General features: G+C 39.5%; 2 protein-coding genes across 3 annotated transcripts; one reads left to right on the top strand and one right to left on the bottom strand.

The window, feature by feature from the left end:
• Positions 1-272: 272 nt before the first annotated feature.
• On the bottom strand, positions 273-12,062 carry acer2 (alkaline ceramidase 2). 2 transcript variants are annotated; one of them, XM_076091259.1, is made up of 7 exons: positions 11,666-12,062; positions 11,174-11,288; positions 8,336-8,477; positions 7,707-7,844; positions 4,145-4,228; positions 3,071-3,208; positions 273-2,687 (listed from the first exon to the last, which is right to left on the bottom strand). In XM_076091259.1, the coding sequence occupies exons 1-7, from the start codon at positions 11,777-11,779 to the stop codon at positions 2,501-2,503; spliced, it is 918 nt and encodes a 305-aa protein (XP_075947374.1). In that variant the 5' UTR covers positions 11,780-12,062; the 3' UTR covers positions 273-2,500. The 2 variants fall into 2 exon arrangements, with proteins under 2 accessions (XP_075947374.1, XP_075947375.1); XM_076091260.1 differs by lacking the exon at positions 4,145-4,228 and having other exon boundaries at positions 11,666-12,059.
• Positions 12,063-12,856: 794 nt separating this feature from the next.
• On the top strand, positions 12,857-16,454 carry rps6 (ribosomal protein S6). Its single transcript, XM_076091264.1, has 6 exons — positions 12,857-13,003; positions 13,625-13,756; positions 14,199-14,409; positions 14,877-15,023; positions 15,868-16,025; positions 16,318-16,454. The coding sequence occupies exons 1-6, from the start codon at positions 12,998-13,000 to the stop codon at positions 16,411-16,413; spliced, it is 750 nt and encodes a 249-aa protein (XP_075947379.1). The 5' UTR covers positions 12,857-12,997; the 3' UTR covers positions 16,414-16,454.
• The last annotated feature ends 1,347 nt before the right edge of the window (positions 16,455-17,801 follow it).

Raw genomic sequence — 17,801 nt, 5'->3', positions numbered from 1 at the left:
AATATTTTGAATATTCTATTTTTCTTATACTAACAACTAAAGGTTGTTCTGGAATTATCACCTGAAAGTAATAAAATAAATTGGATGTGGAGAAACGTTGCCCCCTGGTGGCAAAACGTGTCGTCTGGGTCATCTCGAGTCTCGGTCCAAAGAACAGATCTGTTCACGTAAGAGACATAAAGCTGCAAAATGAATAATTAGATGCGAGCAATACTTTTGATTCATGCATTAAATCAACATGATACTGTCTGTAAAATAAACACCAGCAATCATTTTGAGTATTGGCTTGGTTTATTGAATATAATAAAATATACTAATGTTCTAGTCTATTACAAATATTTGTTTACAAAACAGGATAAATTATGAAAATAAATACTTCTGTGTAGTTCGTCTGTATTGTCAATGTAGGCAGAGAAAAACTGAGATTTGCATACACATGTTAGACCATAAAAATAACACAACTCATTGTTATGAGATCATAATCACACCTCATGCCAAGACAAACATTAGGATGCAGAGGGCAGCATTTCCCAGGCTATCCTGTTCACACAAACTCCTTAATCCGAGGGTGATTCATACAAACGACCCACCATCGTGGATCACATGTAGGACTCAATATCATTTGCAGCGCAGTGAAAGTGTGCTTGGGCCCACAACAGCTTTGTTCACATTGTTAATACTGTCCCCAAAGATTCTCCTTAAGAAAAAAATACAAAAAATTACAATGGCAATACAAAGGTTGTAATTATGCAATATCAAAAATCATTCATCCATAAAATTCGGCTACACATCACTTTGAAAAATATATTTTTGGGGGGATTTAACCTCATGAAAAGTTATTTTTTACTCTTTAAATCATGATTCTTTATTTGACCCTTCATGTGTGCACAAGATATTTTAGTAGGTCGAGTTCCCAGAAGCCTCTGCAGGAGGACGGGAGTAAAATAACATCAGTTAAAACAGCTTGAGGCAGTTTCCAAGAACATTTAAAACCATTTGTTTGTGGTGAAAAGCTTTGGTGAAACTTGTTTTGTAGGGTTAGCGTTTAGCTGTAGAACCCAACATTCTTCCCTTTTATATTCTACACACAGAATTTCTATTAATTTCTGTCAAATGAACACGTTAAAACAAGTAAGACTATGTTATCTGTCCCACAAATTCTCCTGCTATAACCTAAACCTCATTTCCTTTTGTTATCCAACACATTCATCACACTGCATTTCCTCTTTTAGAGCAAACAGCTTCAGATACATCACACAAGGACACAGTGTACCTTCATTTGCTTCTGTAGTCTGTTATCCTGTTTGATTAAGGCTTTTTGCACAGTTTCCATAGTTTTGATTATATTTAGCACACAGTCTAAAATACTGAGCCTGAAATAAATAACCCTGAAGAGAAGTTTAAGAGTTGAGATGCTTGGATGAAAACTTCAGCATTAAAAGCTGTCGCGTGCAAGCAAAGTTTTGAGTACATAATTATCATTGCAGTGTGCATTAAGCCAAAGGCTTTGAGAACCATTCTTCATTTTGTGCAAAATATATAATTATTTCCTTGAATAGTCAATCTTATTTCAATACATTTTGATTTCACATTCAGTTTTATTTGTTCTACTTTGGGTTTTGGCCAATATCAAAGGGTACCTATTCATTCAATAATATACAAATGATATGCTTTTCCGAGGAAAATAACTGCATATCACATTGTTAGTTAAGAAAATATATACAGGAGTACAATAAACACATTTCTCATGTACTATCTTGAACAATCACAATGGCATGCTGGCAGCAAAACATCGTACACCCATAACGGAACGAAGCTTGCGTTTCTGGCGTTTTAAGTAAAAATGGCCGTCCACAAAGAGGGCAGGTCTAACAGCCTGAATCCATTATGTATTTAAAACACATAAGGCTTTGTCTGAAACACTTCTGTAACATCTTATGAACCAACTTGTTGATTCATTGAGCGTAATAGGATCGGCTGAGCAATATAATATGAAGCTTTAATGCATTATGCATCAATCACAGTTAAAGGATCCAGTGCTTTATTGTTTCTAAATATGCTTTCATGATGGCCAGACTGCACCTATGAGATGCTATACGTGTCTTTATAAAGGCAATACAATGCTTTACAATGAGGTTTTTTGAGTTACTATAAAATGTACAAAATCTTCTTTTTAAAGAAACCAGAAATGCATAATACTAATACTTACATGATACCATAAAGCCTGAGATTAGGTTTGGAACACTGTAAAGGTTTCTTGGCTTTGATACTGTTTTTGTTTGAAAAGTTCCTCTTTTGGCATCATGTTAGACTAATTTGTAACACCTTTTGTTCTTTGACAGAGTTGCATAAACACTGCTGTGTAATGAAACCAGACAGGGATGGACCGTTGGGCCTTAATGTGCATCACCTACATCACCCAGTCACAGCAGAGCAGCGGTGTCGTTTGAATGCATCTTGGCGAGAAAGTGTTAAAGCAGAGCTGCACACTCGCATCACCTTAAGTCACCTTGACAGCAGACTTCTTGTGGACACAGAGGAAGTAAATGTAGGGCACGCCAATGAAGGCCCATTTCTCGTTGGGCCAGAACATGATGACGGGTCCTCGCTCTGGGGCCTCAGTCGCAACGTCAAAGTAGGCAAAGCAAACGCAACCCAAGTAGGAAGCCAGACAAATGAGGATGTGCCTGTGAAAGCAAAGTTTGAATGAACCAAACTGCTGGAGAAAAGACTCGAAATATATCACGGTGTTGTCACAAACTCATGTGGAGTAAGATTATTTCTACTTGTTTTCAATTCAAAATCACCTTGTTTATGGTGTTTTGCTTAAATTTCATTTTTCCTGATTCTAATACAGGACTCTGCACTTATTCTTGATTCAAAATCCAGACCCTAATGTATGGCTTTTTCACTTTTCTTCAAAGGACCGTAACTTAATTATAGACAGAAAAAAAACTTGATAAGATGGAGATCTTGTGTAGAAATATGCGTTTTAATTATAATAATTTGTGTATAATGAGTAGATAGATTTTATGACCTTAATAATAGTTAATAACAACTTTGAGCTCACCAAGCACAGTGCAAGTAGGGGAAGTTGACAGACGACCACATCTCACAGAATATCCTATCGCTGATCCAGCAAAGCAGAGCCAGTGCCCACCAGATCCCTGAGACCAGACCCAACTTGAACACACGTGGGTTTTCACACCTGCAATGACCAAAGAGAGCACTGAGAAATGTGTATAACGGTGAAAACGGTGAAAACAATATGTACTTAGTTTGGTGTATGCAACACTTAGTGCATACGATCCGTCTATTCAGGTACACAAAATACAAAAACATCTTTTTTGGCATCTTTGATGAGCAAGACAAAAGCAAAAAGAAATAATTTAAATTAAAAGAAAAAATACATAAAATTTTCCTATTCCGACTTGCTTTTGCCAATTTGGCTTTTTTTGGCCACTATGTGGCAGTGGCACAATATTGACAAAGTGTCACCTTTTCATTTGATATGGTGAACTTGTTCGCAAACAGTTGCCTCAACATTAGCATCCACTCAGAGCCGTGTATGTTTTTACTTGATGATTGTAAGTAAGTCTCCTTTAAGCTCTGTTTGATGTCTCCTATGACTCCATTCAACAAACATGTGATTCTTTAGCTGCTAAATACTCCACTGTATTCACCAGCGAGTTGGTTTACGCATTTTGGGCAGATACGGTACATTTTTTGTTAAAGCTTTGTTGGTACAAACTGCTGCCAGCTACGGCTAAAACTGAGACTGGACCAAAACTATTATTATTAGTTATGGGACAGAAAACCGAAACAGTGAGCTGAAAGATGTTCAAACACTTTGAAGGGCTGAGGGGATGTAAATACTTTTTCTTTTACCTGAGGCTTCTTAATCCTCCAAGAGGATTAAGTCATTCATACAGGACTCATTTTACTGTCTGTGTAGCTTGGGTGCTGTTATATTTACAACTGAGATGTCCATACCAAGATGTAGAGTTGTAGGTTAGCACATTTATTTTTAGATGCGGCGATTATCTTTTTTTTTTTTTTGGGGGGGGGGGGGGGGGGGGTGCTGACAGAAGTAGCAAGTATTCTGGTCTCTGCACAAATATCTGCTAGTGGACAGAGCACTGACCTACAGAGACGCATGCCACTGCTCAAACTATTCTTAGTCTTGTCCTCCTTTAGATAACACCAGTTACACCCCCGCTGCCGCTGGCTGGGGCAAAACAAAGACAAAGGCAAGGAAGCGCGATTAAACGGTGTTGATGATGCAACTGTTTAGTCACTGTGACACAGTTCATCCCCTTCCCCTAAGACAGAGCGTTTGATGAGGTCATATCATTTCACGAGCCTTTAAATTTGAGTTACCATTGTTGCAAGGAGAGAGGAATGTTGGGGTGACACAAAGACAAGTAACTGAAAAATGTAAGTGCTTGTCTTAAGTTAACGTAGTACAAGAGTCATAAAGTCTCGTACATTTTAGCAAATGTTAGAAAGGTATTTCCGCTTCAGAAACATTAACCGTCATGAGCTCCTGGTCACAGCAGTGTAAGCAGCAAAACTTCAGGAATAAGTTGAACTGAGGAAGGGTGCGTTGGTGTCACGGCTACTCATCAGCAACAGGATGTACAAAAATAGATGGCCAATGATACGACTTCCCAAAGGGAAATAGGCCATTAAATTGCCATCAATATTCTATTCTACTGTTCGATCGATTATATGCTCAGCTGAGCTGTGCATCAGAGACGGCACTAAGCCAGCTCACTGCCTTTACATACATGCAGTACAACTGCCATAAGTAGGCAAAACACCCCTTCCTGATAACAAACACTGACACAACCATCACCACACAGCTGGGTATCAGGAACACTGTGCCTATCAGCTCAAACAGACGCTTGTAAGATAAGAAACATGACATGATACCAGGACTTCTGCTTGGAGACGTGAGCGTCAGCGTGATGGAGAGTTTGAGTGTTGGAGGCAAAGATAAGTGAAGGAAAGGCCAGTCTGTCTATCTGGGGTGGAGCACTGTTGAGAGGCTTCTCTCACTCGGGGTAACAGAAAGGAAGAGGCCGCATAGGATGAGTGCAACAAGGCCTGATATTTATCAAAGACGCTGGAGGTCTTCCTGCTTTGCTTTTAATGGTGTAAAGGCTTCACTTTAATATTAGATGTCAAACTCCACTGTGTGACAATATGTATTTTGACTTTCAAAATAAGTCAAACATGTTTTTTGTACAAATTTAGTCTTATTTCCAAATATGTTCAAAATGATGATAAAAAATATAAGTCAAGAAAACAGAAGTGATTAGACACTTCTGTTTTCTTGACTTATTTTTTAAGACATCAGCAACAACTTGATGGGTAAGAGTGATGTTTTTACAGAAAGGAAGCGATGACAAAACTACAAAAATAAGACGCCAGATGTATAAACCAGAATCATCCTTTACGTGGTGAAAAAATATGAGAAAAATCTACTTTTTAAAACCTGGGCAGATTAAATTGACGGTATTTAAAGAGATGGTGCATCGTTTTTATCTGCACATATGTATATTTAATAATATTAGTCTTTTTTAATTCTTATTTGTTTGAACTTCGGGGCTATGCCTTTTTCAACACGTGCTTCTTTAACATTTAATTTACAAACTACATCTGTTGTTTCAATCAAAAATACTAAATACCTGGTATCATACCACACACCCGTTATCTTGGCAATGTGCGAATGAACTTAGCTCTCACAAGCCAAAACTATCCTTTCATACAAAGTCCCTTTTGTACTATCCTTTATGAATAACTCAGCTATTATTGCACAGCTGGTATTATTGCTTCAGCACTAATACAATATTTGAAGAGGATGTCCTATACACTGGACACGTTGTTCTTGTCCAACTGGAAGTGACTTGAATAGAGGCCAGCAGTCGTATTGTAAAACAAGCAAACAACTACAAAACTATCGGTCGTTTCCGAGGGCAGAAGTGCATCAGCCACGGCCACAGGAATTATCTCCCACTTAGCAGAACAAAGGCAAGCGACCTCAACAGATGACTGGCACTTGCAGTAATGTCAGGAACAACCAACAGGTTGAACAATGGATGACTTAGGGTTACAAGAGTGACGGTGGCGAGAAAGGGATGTAGGAAACGGAAACAATAGAGCAACTGCACATTGCTGTGACGGAGAAAAGCAATACAAACACACACAAAAGGGCATGAGTGGCTTGTTTTGCATTTTCAGGGACATTCTTTCACATCATAATGTCCCAACAACATGCCATTAGACAATGTCAGTATAAAAAGCCAAAGGTGACATGTTAGCAGACTAAAGAAACTACATCTTGAGACCGTTTCCCTTTCATCCACTGAACTACTTTACATTAATGCAGCTGATTTCACTAGACAACTTAAAAACACCGACATGGTCACTGATATCTGCTGCTGTGGTACTCTAAAGTTCAAACTTAGCTTAGTTAGAGCAAGTGGTCATTTATTTATTCAACCTAATTAAGTTGAGTCGTGAGTGAGTGATATCCTGTGGATGGTGCTAAGTTATACATGCATGCTATGATTTTCCCACACCTGTCATATTGTATTACCACTTGGTCCAAGCTAGGAAAAAAACAAACATTATATACATAAGAACGCTCAAAACATAGACAGAGCACAACACTTCATACTCTTAAAACCAACCCCACTTCGAGCAGTCAGCTGAACAATTTGCAACCGAGGGCTGAAAGGCAAAAGATGCCTGTAACTAGATAAAAACATACGATTTCAGCATGTGAGATATGATTTAAGCACCCTGTCTACCAGGGGTGCAGTTAACGAATACTCTCCATATTATATACGTTTAGTAATATAATGACGGGACAAGTTGGGAAGCTAATGTTAGCAAGCCAACTTACTGCAGTAAGCTCAAGCACTTGAAAACATAATACTGCATATCTTTCTGATGTATCCACATTCAACCATAACACAAGTTGTTTACTGTCAGTGTAACTTACAGAAATATATTCAGCCTAAAACTGACATTTAGGAAAAAGAAATTGGTGCAAACATAACATTAGACGTACTGAGAGTCAAGATCCCACCGTTTCCCCATTCTTCCTGCTGATGTTTCCTCAGTTTTTCCGTTCGGCAACGTAGTTCTGGGTTCTTTACACTCTTGTTCACCACACAGCGAAGGTATTTTTTGGTTGTTTGCTAACACACAAAAGTGAAAAGGAGGCCCCTTCACGTGATATAAAAGTCAATGAAGAGTGAGACATTGTTTTCCCTTCCGGGCTGGACTCAATTGCGCTCCGTCTCTGTTCGGTCATATAATTACAAAGTACAACATTTTGACCTCGTATAATTTTGTCTGCCTCCTCCGCCTCCTACAACTTCCTGCTTCGTGTACAAAATGACCCACATTCTTGCTCCTTCCCCACTGACAGAGTTTGTTTCACTGTGTTCAGTCGACATCAGGCAAACAAGAGCATCTGCTGTACCAGAGGCAAGTTTCTCGTACAGCCATAGACGGTATACAAGAACCGGTCAGCTTTCTCCATTAGCGCTACAGACTTCTGGAACTATCGGACAATGCTCCACTCTCTCTAAAGTATAATCATGGCTGAACCACAACCAATCACGTGTCCATGAACCACAAAGAGCTCAACATAAGAGTTATCTGATTTATTGTATGATGCTTTTACTAACCTTTTAAGCTCAGTAATGAGGAGTACGGTGCAGGGGATGCCCAGAGTCATGAGTGACAATGAGTTGACGACAGGTTTCACGAAGGCCAGCCCAGTGGTGATCCCCGACAAGATGCCGATGACCACTTTGAACCTTGAGCTATATTGAAAAAGCAAAACAAACAACAAAAAATTGCAGCAACTTTACTCTATGAACAGCATTGTGCAATTCAGAGAGGGAGCTCTTCCCAGAAAGCACCGTGACACACTAACACTCGGTAAACAAGAATCACTCAGCTCCAAGAGGGATCTGAAGGGAATGAGCAGCCATGATGGCTCTGTGACAATGGAAAGAGAAGTAAAGACATGTGATGCAGCTTTTACTGGCGTCAGCTATCTCGGACAGGCCTATTATTAAACTGGGAGTCATAGCAGAGAAGACACACCATGCCACTGCTCTAACTGCTGTAGGTCTACCCGAAATGTGAGCTGAACGTGACCTTTGCCTCGTTGTGAAACTGATTTAATGTGAACACAAAGTCTAATTGGAAACTGTGATCTCTTTTTTGTTGTTGTTGTGTATGTAACACAACGAATACCCTATCAGACACTGTCATGTGTGTGTACACACAGTTACACTAGCCAACCTACCGATCCCTCCTGAACATCCTGGGTAGGTATCTCTTGGGAAACCACATGGCAATGGCACACATGAGCACCCACAAGATGGCCAGCTCGTCCAGCATCTGGCCGAGAAAGCTGAGCGTGGCGTGAAAATATGTCGATCCAATACCTGAAAGAAGATGGACAGGCAAACACACAAATGAGACGTCGTCTGAAGATTGATGAGATTGTGTCTCTTAAAAAAAACAAAAAACATTTGACATCATGTCGAAAAGAAAGGAAAGTCAAAGAGATGCACGAGTTAAGACTAAAACAGTTCATTTCAGGAGATATAAAACTTTCTTTTGTGTTTTGTACAGCTGACATGTTCCCATTTCAATCTATCAAAAAAGTATTAAAAAAAACTGATACAAAGTTGCAAAATGTCACCTCTAAATGAGATTACTTTAAACAGAAAATAATTATAGTGACATTAAATGCTTTAGGCAGACAAGTGACGGAACACTGGAATAAACAAGTTAACTCGAAGAAGCAACTTGTAAACCAGCGTTAATATTACTGGGAGTTTTGAAACTCTGTGGAAGGATGGATCAGTCAGTGCCCCTTTGTTATCACGGCCCAACAGACCTTATCAGAATAATCTGTTTTCATAACAGGAGATTCCTACAGTTCCACGAACTTCTTATCCAGAAAGGGAGCACTGCTGTCAGTCAGAAGTTACTAATCATGACAACCCGTCGGCGTACTCGTACAGAGAGCTGAAACATTTATGTGATTAATTCATTAGTTGGTCTCGCGAGAAAATTATTTCAATGATCAAATGGAACGGTTTAGGTTTCTTCTGTCTTCTATCGTAGTAAACTGAATATTTTTTTTGGAGTTTTGAGTTAGTTGGACAAAACGAGACATTTGAAGTCGTCACATTGGACTGGATTTGGAAATTATCACCCACATTTTCACTTTTTTCTTCCTTCACTTTTTTCTTCCTTCACTTTCTATTAACAAAACGATCAATCAAGAAATAAAATCAGAAACTTAACCAATAATTAAAACAATCCAATACTGTATATGTCCTAGTAGCAGGCAATGCAGTCAACCCTAAACTACATGTACGACTCCTACCAAACACGGCTGAGGCCAAAACCAGAGAAAATCAGCTGAAAGTTGTTTTCATACTAGAACCTATAGGGTTGTTTTTTTACTACAGAGACAGCTGTAGAGATGAAACCATGTAACTGCCTTCTCTGCTGTGTAACTTTTAACAGCCTCCAGATTCCGAACAATGGATACAGTCAGAGCTACTAGCCCACTGAAAAAAACCAAACTGGATATAATTTGATCACTGGTTTGGAAGGCAGGTGTTGGACAGGGTTTGATAGGAGACACGGGACTACTCTGATAGCAAAAGAAAAGATTCACACAAAAGTTACACAATCTGAGCATACATGGCCGATAGTTAACATTCAGTTATGCAAATCGTATTCAACAGCTCCTCAGTTATCAGCCAGTGAAGTCACATCTCAGGAACATTGGGAGGTCTGTCAGGTTGTTGTTTTTTGCTGACAGTGCAACCAGAGTGTTTTCATAGCAGCTGTAAGGGAACTGGGCAGTGTAATCTCTTAACTGTGCTGTTATGTACATACAGTGGCACCATTTAGGACTCGAATACTGTGTCAAAGGAAATTGAGGCAGTAGGCTTATTCATCCCACCAATGAATAAGCCTAGTCATAAAGTGTTTGTCTTAGAGGGTAAAATGATTCAGGACGGCCTGAAGCTAGAAACGTGTACAGAGACAGAGGCCACGGCTGAGGAAACCTGCATACAAACAGTGCTGTTTAATAATGTGGGCGCCTACATACAACTCATACATGTTGCACAATGTTTAATGTACTTTGTATATGTACTCATAATGTTTGTGTATTTTGTCTGACTAACAGTCCAAACACCCAAATATTCTGTTTATCAAGCAGTTTATTATTCGGATCATTTTCATTTTTGGTTTATTTGTTGATTTTCTTTCTTGATCAATCATTTTGTCTATAAAATGTCAGAAAATAGTAAAAATGCCGGTGGTAATTTCCAAATACAGTCCATTGAAACATCTTCAAATGTCTTGTTCAGTCCAACTAACACTCTAAAACACCAAAAATATTCAGCTTACTAATAGAAGACGAGAAAAAACAGCAAATATTCATAATAAAAGAGCCGGAACCACTGACTTTTTGCTTATAAAACAACTTATTTATTAATTGTCAAAACTGTTAATTTTCTGTTAAATTAATTAATTGGCTAATTGTTTAAGAAGCAGTGTAATTTCACACTCAAAAATCAAAAAAATATTTAGCAATCTAGATTGCTTTGGTGTGAGTAACTTAGTTTTGGAGACATGTTAGACCTTGTTGAGAGGAACTATGTTCTTTCCACCAGAGTTCCTGAATGAAACTGCTCACAACCAGGTCTGTGGATTATGTACTCAACATAATCCACAGGTTTTAAGAGACATTTCAAATGTATTTTTTTTTGTTTTTTTTTGGGGGCACTTTGAGCACCACAAGTCTGAGTGTAACCCAGAACAATCCAAATTGATAAATAAGAACTACAGGCAAGAGGTATTTCTGTATTTAGGGGTTAACTGTTACTTTAAGCATTACCTACAGAAGATTTAATTTAAAAAGTAAATGAAATACTTGCCTGGCCCTTTACAAAATGTATAAATAAAGGAATAGTTGTATGGTTTGTTAGCTGAGGGAAGTTTAAGCGTGATTAAGGCGATGAAGGTCTCCCACAAAGCAGAACAGACATGAAAGGTTAGGTCATCATCATCACACAGAGTGTAGACATTAATGTCAGCTCAGACAACTTACCGACCACAACTAGTAGACTCCATATGAGGTAAATCCCACTGTTGAAATGTGTTGCATATTGGCGGAACAAGCACATTAATATGGGCGGCAAAACAAAAAACAAAATGTTGCTGATCTGAAATGATAAACAAAAGGGAAAAAAAAAAAGCTATGAGCAAAAATAAAATCACAGTCGACTACTGATCGTGTCAATGACAACATGCGTGTCAAAAGTTGATCAGTGCGCGAGCCTCGCTGGCCTTTAACAAACTTGACAGCCAGTGGGAATGAGAAAAGGAACATTTAAAACCTGATGCTAACAGTAAACAACGTGATGCTGAAGCTAAAAAAGCATAATATTAGAGGATCATATTAAAAGACAGCAGTGCAATACAAGGAAAAACAAAAAGACAGACAAGCTGTGCACTAGAGTTAGTTAGCTGTAACTTATATAAAACTGTATTATGCAAGAAAACAAACATCACACATCGTTAAGCTAACGTTAGAACCGACCGTGTTGTAAAATTCAGCAATGCTGGGGTAAATTAGGTAATTGCCTTCACACCAGTCCACATCGGAGCTGCCAGCCTGCAACTGGTCCCAAAAAATGAGATTGACGTTACTCATGTCTGAACTAGTCCTGTCGGATGGACAGAGCAGACAACAGTCGACAGGAATGGACCAAAAAAAAAAAACAGCACACTTGAGGAAACTGTCTCAATTTCTCAGCTCCGTTGTTCACCGATAGATTTCAACGTTTTGAGACCTGACTCGACGATGTGGGAAACTACAGAAATCGTCGCTGAGCTGCATTTTTAAGCCGCTGTCCTTCCACAAAGCTTGTCGTGACACTCCGCACTGTGCATTGACAGCTGCTCGGTCTGTGGCCAAAGAGTGTTCAAGCGGTGCAAGAGAGTTCACCCCTATCTGCTTCCTTGTTCAGTGACACGTGACAACACAGCAGCATTGAGTCCGGAAGCAGCCGGTCTAAATAGATTTCAAGCAACTTTACATTTTCAGATGTGCTTTTTTTACTTTGATATGTCACATTTGTTGTCTGGTATTGTGGGCATGCTGACTCACTGGCATGTCTTACTGGTATGAATCAGAGCCACTATAGTCCATGATCGATAATATTGTTGAAGTGCAAAACAAGTCTGTATTATTAACTGCTGAATATCGACGAACTTGGAGACAGTTATTTCATCCAGGTGCTAAATTAACCAAACTGCATTACTTATAAAGTCTTAGTTAGGACATTTACAACTCCTTATCTACTCTCTGGCTCCCTCTGGCCGAGGCATGCTCAGTGACTCTATAACATAATTTTAATATAATATTTAAATAATATACTTACATGGTCATAACCATTAATTGATACGATTGATTAGTTGATGTTATTTGTTCATCTTGCTGTGAGTTGTGGGAAAACATTTTTACGTTTCTTAACCTTCACATATTTTGTCTCATATATTTACAGTTTATAAAAAATTAGATAGGCCCTACGAATTTTGAGCTAGGCTACCAATTATGTGTACACCACTCTTGGTATGTGGTTGCTTTTACATGAAACATACATTTTAAATAATCAAGATAAATAAATTAACAGATAATTACCTATATGCTCTATTCATATAATCAGTTTAATGCAGTTGTGTAGGTCGGCATTACCGTTTTATTATGTATTTTTGTGTGTGAAATTATTTTAATAACCTTCAGCTTGAGGCCAATTGGAAAACTACAGCGGTTCAGTTATCGCGAGAACATTTCAGGCCTATGTGAGACCACGAAGCGGATATCCTGCCTCTTTTCCGTGGCGGACCGTTGTAGGGCCGGTTTAGCAAAATGAAGGTACATTGCTTTCCTAACTCTAAATTTCTGCGTAAAAGCTATTTTCCTGTAAATACTTCACTGTGGTTGATGCCATGTTTCTGAACTTTAAAGCAGAGCAGTTTAATGTAGTTATCGCGGCTCTGACTCTTCGGATGATGTTTGATTACGATGAGAGTCAGCGCTGACGATCCTGTCGGCAAGGGGAGCTGTAGAAACATGTCGGCACACTGAGCGAAATGTGCAGCCTGTTCAAGTTCCCTGCAATAAAAAGTTCTCCGACTTTTGCTGCCTACGTTATCTAAATCAGCAGTGTTACCCGAGTTGTCAGTTTACAACGTTATCCGTTAAACTGTTTGTGTTAGTTAGCATTGTCGAGAATGCTAACATTAGCTAGTTGACATAGAAGCTAACAGGCCTCCGAGCCGCGGCGTCTCCTTCTGAACTTTAGCTCAGATGCGCTATCGTTAATGTGACTGCAGGGTGTTTTCCCCCGGTGTCAGGTTCCCACCAGTAACTCCAGTTGTCTCATTTACCTGCTAAACCTATCTGCATTAGGACTCTTAGTAATCTGTCGTGACCCATGAGGAACCAAAGTGCATGTGGTAACAACTACATTGCAACTCTCTCCTTCTCTTTCAGCTGAACATCTCGTTCCCCGCTACTGGCTGCCAGAAGCTGATTGAAGTTGATGATGAGCGCAAGCTGAGAACTTTCTATGAGAAGCGTATGGCCACCGAGGTGCCCGCTGACCCTCTGGGAGATGAGTGGAAGGTAAAGTGTTGTTTGACCTCATAATGTTGTTGTAAGTACTCTGTATAACATGTTGCTGAGTGTATGTGTTGGTTTAACTTGGTGGAAAGATGTATAGATCTATTAAACCTGATGTGGCACACCAGTAGACCCTTTCTGACTGATCTATAGTTATTAAGGGGGGACAGCGTGTTGCAAGAGTAACTGTGGAGCCGCTTACCAGATACGACCAGGTCCAGGATCAGTAGATGGTTGACTGGTATTGCTCTCTCATTGTGTCTTGCGTACACCATCATCAGAAAGATTCTAATGCTGCTGCTCTTATTATAGCCGTATATCCATGGCTGATTGAAACGGCGTCACTAGTTCAATTCCCTCGCATTCTCGAAGCAACTACGAGTTAACTCAGTAACCCTAAATGGAAGAGCGGAGCCGTAACGGCTTGTTTTCTCTACTTCTGCAGGGCTATGTGGTGCGCATCAGCGGAGGCAACGACAGGCAGGGCTTCCCCATGAAGCAGGGTGTGCTGACCCATGGTCGTGTGCGCCTGCTGCTCAGCAAGGGCCACTCCTGCTACCGTCCCCGCAGGACTGGCGAACGCAAGCGCAAGTCTGTCCGTGGTTGCATCGTTGACGCCAACCTCAGCGTTCTCAACTTGGTCATCGTCAAGAAAGGTAATACGAGCGTGGAAATGATACAGCAAAATAAGCACAGGCTTGTTTTGAAATGTATGTTAATATCGCTTGTAAATTATGTTTATGGCACACCAGTAGACCCTTTTTGATTGGTCTATAGTCATTAAGGGGGGACAGCGTGTTGCTAGAGTGACTGTGGAGCCGCTTACCAGATACGACCAGGTCCAGGATCCATGGACGGTTGAACTGTAATGCTCTCTCATTGCGTCTCATGTACACTATAGTCAGAATGACACTAAAGCTGATGCTCTACTAAATGCAGCAGTGTGTTTGTCTTTGATATTGGGGTAGTTTCACTGTCACACTGATGAGAACTGTCCACAAAGTCTCGATTGTCTTAATTTGTTTCCATTGATTGTTGAAACTCCTGCAAGTACTTAAGCTGTAGGAAGTGCAATTTGTAAGTGAACTTGACTTTAATCAAGTTGATCCTTTGTTAACCTCAGGTGAGAAGGACATTCCCGGCCTGACCGACAGCACCGTCCCTCGCCGTCTGGGTCCCAAGAGGGCTAGCAAGATCCGCAAGCTCTTCAACCTGGCTAAGGAGGATGATGTGAGGCAGTATGTTGTGAGGAGACCTCTCTCCAAAGAAGGTAAGACGGGAGAGTTTTCACTTTAGTCGACAAGTGCTGTTGGGATCACTGAATGTAGCTTTTTATGGATTTGGCTTCACTTGAAGCTTGAAATCAATTGAGCTTGTTGTAATATGTAAGGATGACTGAAATGTGAATTTGAAATACTTCCACTATGAAAGCACAGTGGGAATGTTAAACAACTTGGTTTTAAGGGTAACATTGCAGGTGTTTGTATTGAAGCTTTGTCTGGAAATTTGAAATACAGTTGATCAGTGGTGGGTATGCTGTCACTTACATTTTTGACAATTATATATTGTAAGATTATAATTTATTTGTCGTGTATCAAGCCTAAGTGTTAAATATATTGTAAAACTCAATACTACAGATTTTAAGGACCACTGTACATTTTCAGCCTAATCCTTTTTACAGTGTGAGATCTATACAAACTTCATTCTTCCACTTGTCAGTATTCAGTCTTTTGAATCTTCTATGGCTGAACAGCAAGAAAGTTATCAAGGCCGATGATGCGTTTCTTTGCCAGATAAGACTTTAAAAACAAAGTAACTTAATCATTCTTGCGACTTTTGTACATGTAAGTGTCTTGCTAAGCTTTCTCTACAAAATTGCAGCGACACAGGATGGTGGAAATTAGTTTCGGTCCCAGTTTCAGAATTGTTTCACCCACAACAGCTGGCAGAAATGAACAAAGTCTAATGAGCGCAATTCTTGTCAGTTAGATCTTCGCACCTCACCTGCATCTATAAAATCACTTCAGCTGTTGGAGTGAGGGTGGCCAGTTCACCATCGCCCAACCCTCTTTACCACCGTGGTCAACATTAAATTATCCCTTCTCTTTTGGTAGGCAAGAAGCCCAGAACTAAGGCTCCCAGGATCCAGAGACTGGTGACGCCCCGTGTGCTGCAGCACAAGCGCCGCCGCATCTCCCTCAAGAGACAGCGCACCCTGAAGAACAAGGAGGAGGCGTCCGAGTACGCCAAGCTGCTGGCCAAGAGGATGAAGGTAATGTTTAGTCTTTTTCCTTCTCCCTATGTCTTGACATCTTCAATTTTACTTGTATTACTATTATGGCGGGATCAGGTCTTAAAGTTGGGACATTTTGTGGTTATGGTTTAAACCTAAAACACTTATAAGGACAATGCACAACATTTGTTAGTGTACCTGTGTTTGCCAGCTGGATAATTTCTAACAAGCCCATTTGACTTTACTGTGTTTTGGGGGAATTATCTTGTTTGCAATTTGCTGCTTTTTGGATGTGTTGAAACATTGTACTCACACATGTTCCTGCTAACAGGAGGCCAAGGAGAAGCGCCAGGAACAGATCGCTAAGAGGCGTCGCCTTTCTTCTCTGAGAGCATCCACATCCAAGTCAGAGTCCAGCCAAAAGTGAAATCACAAAGTCAAATAAAGTCATGTTTTGCTGAAAAATAAGCCTGTGTGATGTCTTCAGTACCTTGATATAGAGCAGGGGTCCCTAATAGGCGGACCGGACCCAGGACCTAAAACCGATAGATAATTGAGAATTATTAAATTGTGACGGAGCGCTTCTAATTTAACTGGCACAGCTTTTTCAGCCTTTACGGCACCTGTTCAGCGGTGCAAATCACATCACGTGATGCAGCTCAGCCAATCAAATATGGGTATTCTGACAAGTTTCCTGATTCGAGTGAGATGTACACACACCGTGACACGGGGGAGAGACCGAAGAGTAGAATAATGACGTGAGTCAGTTATTTCACATGAAGTTTTCTGAAGAGAGAAAAGTGGTCAGAGATCAGAGTCTTTAACCAATAATGAACACTTATAGGTTAATTCTTCCCACGGACAGTTTAAAACCAGTGTCTCATATGTTCAGAGACCGTGGCGATTATTAAAAGCAGTAATATGAAGCACCACTACGAGACAAAGCATAACTGTTTTGAGCAAACTTACCATCTCACATCTGAAATAAAGACACAGAAAATAAACCTAAGAGCCCAATATGATCAGAATCCTAACGTATGAATTCACTTCACAATGAGAATAGAGCTGAAATAAATGGATTAACTACAGATAAAGTCCATGCACACATTTCTCTAGATGAGAAAAATATATCGTGGCTTTGATTATCACTTCACACCTGAATTTAAAGCTGCAGGACAATTCAGTGAAATTCCTTTTTCTAAAATTAAGAACTTATTTTAAGATGCACATTTTTCAAAAGTTTGTCAGTTCTTTAATCCAGCCTTTATTTTACTTGAAATGAGAACATGTATTTATAATCCATCCAGTTAAATTTGAAAACTGAGAATATAATTGTGTACTTTCTTTGATTTGACAGTTGACTACACAGATGTTAATACTAGGCTTCTTGAATATATATATATATTTGAATATGGCACAAAAATAGCACAAGTTAAATATTATTGTAATGTTCCAGACCTTTGCCCGAGGAGATTCTCAATCTAATAGAGTATTAAAAATGTCTAATTGCAGGTTTGCCAGTTGAATTATGGAAGGCAATTAAAACCGAAATTGAGAAATCACTGAATATACTATACTGTTGGGTAACTAAAATATTTAGCCTTTGGTTGCCATTTCAATATTTGTCTTTTCAGAAACAAGTGCCATTTTAATAGTTCAGTTTAAATGATTTAAAGAGCTCTGTAGCCATCAAAAACATGTTTCAAGCAGCAAAATAATACCTCCCATATTTACTTAACATGGGAGGTGTTTTAAAGTAACTACATGATGAACTGCCCATGCTACAAGTTCTGCATGTGATATGTCCATATGTAC

This window comes from Anarhichas minor, unplaced genomic scaffold (genome assembly GCF_050575085.1).
Source record: "Anarhichas minor isolate MPS153535 unplaced genomic scaffold, ASM5057508v1 ptg000014l, whole genome shotgun sequence".
NCBI lineage: Eukaryota > Metazoa > Chordata > Actinopteri > Perciformes > Anarhichadidae > Anarhichas > Anarhichas minor.
This window is presented reverse-complemented; position numbering and strand designations above follow the sequence as displayed.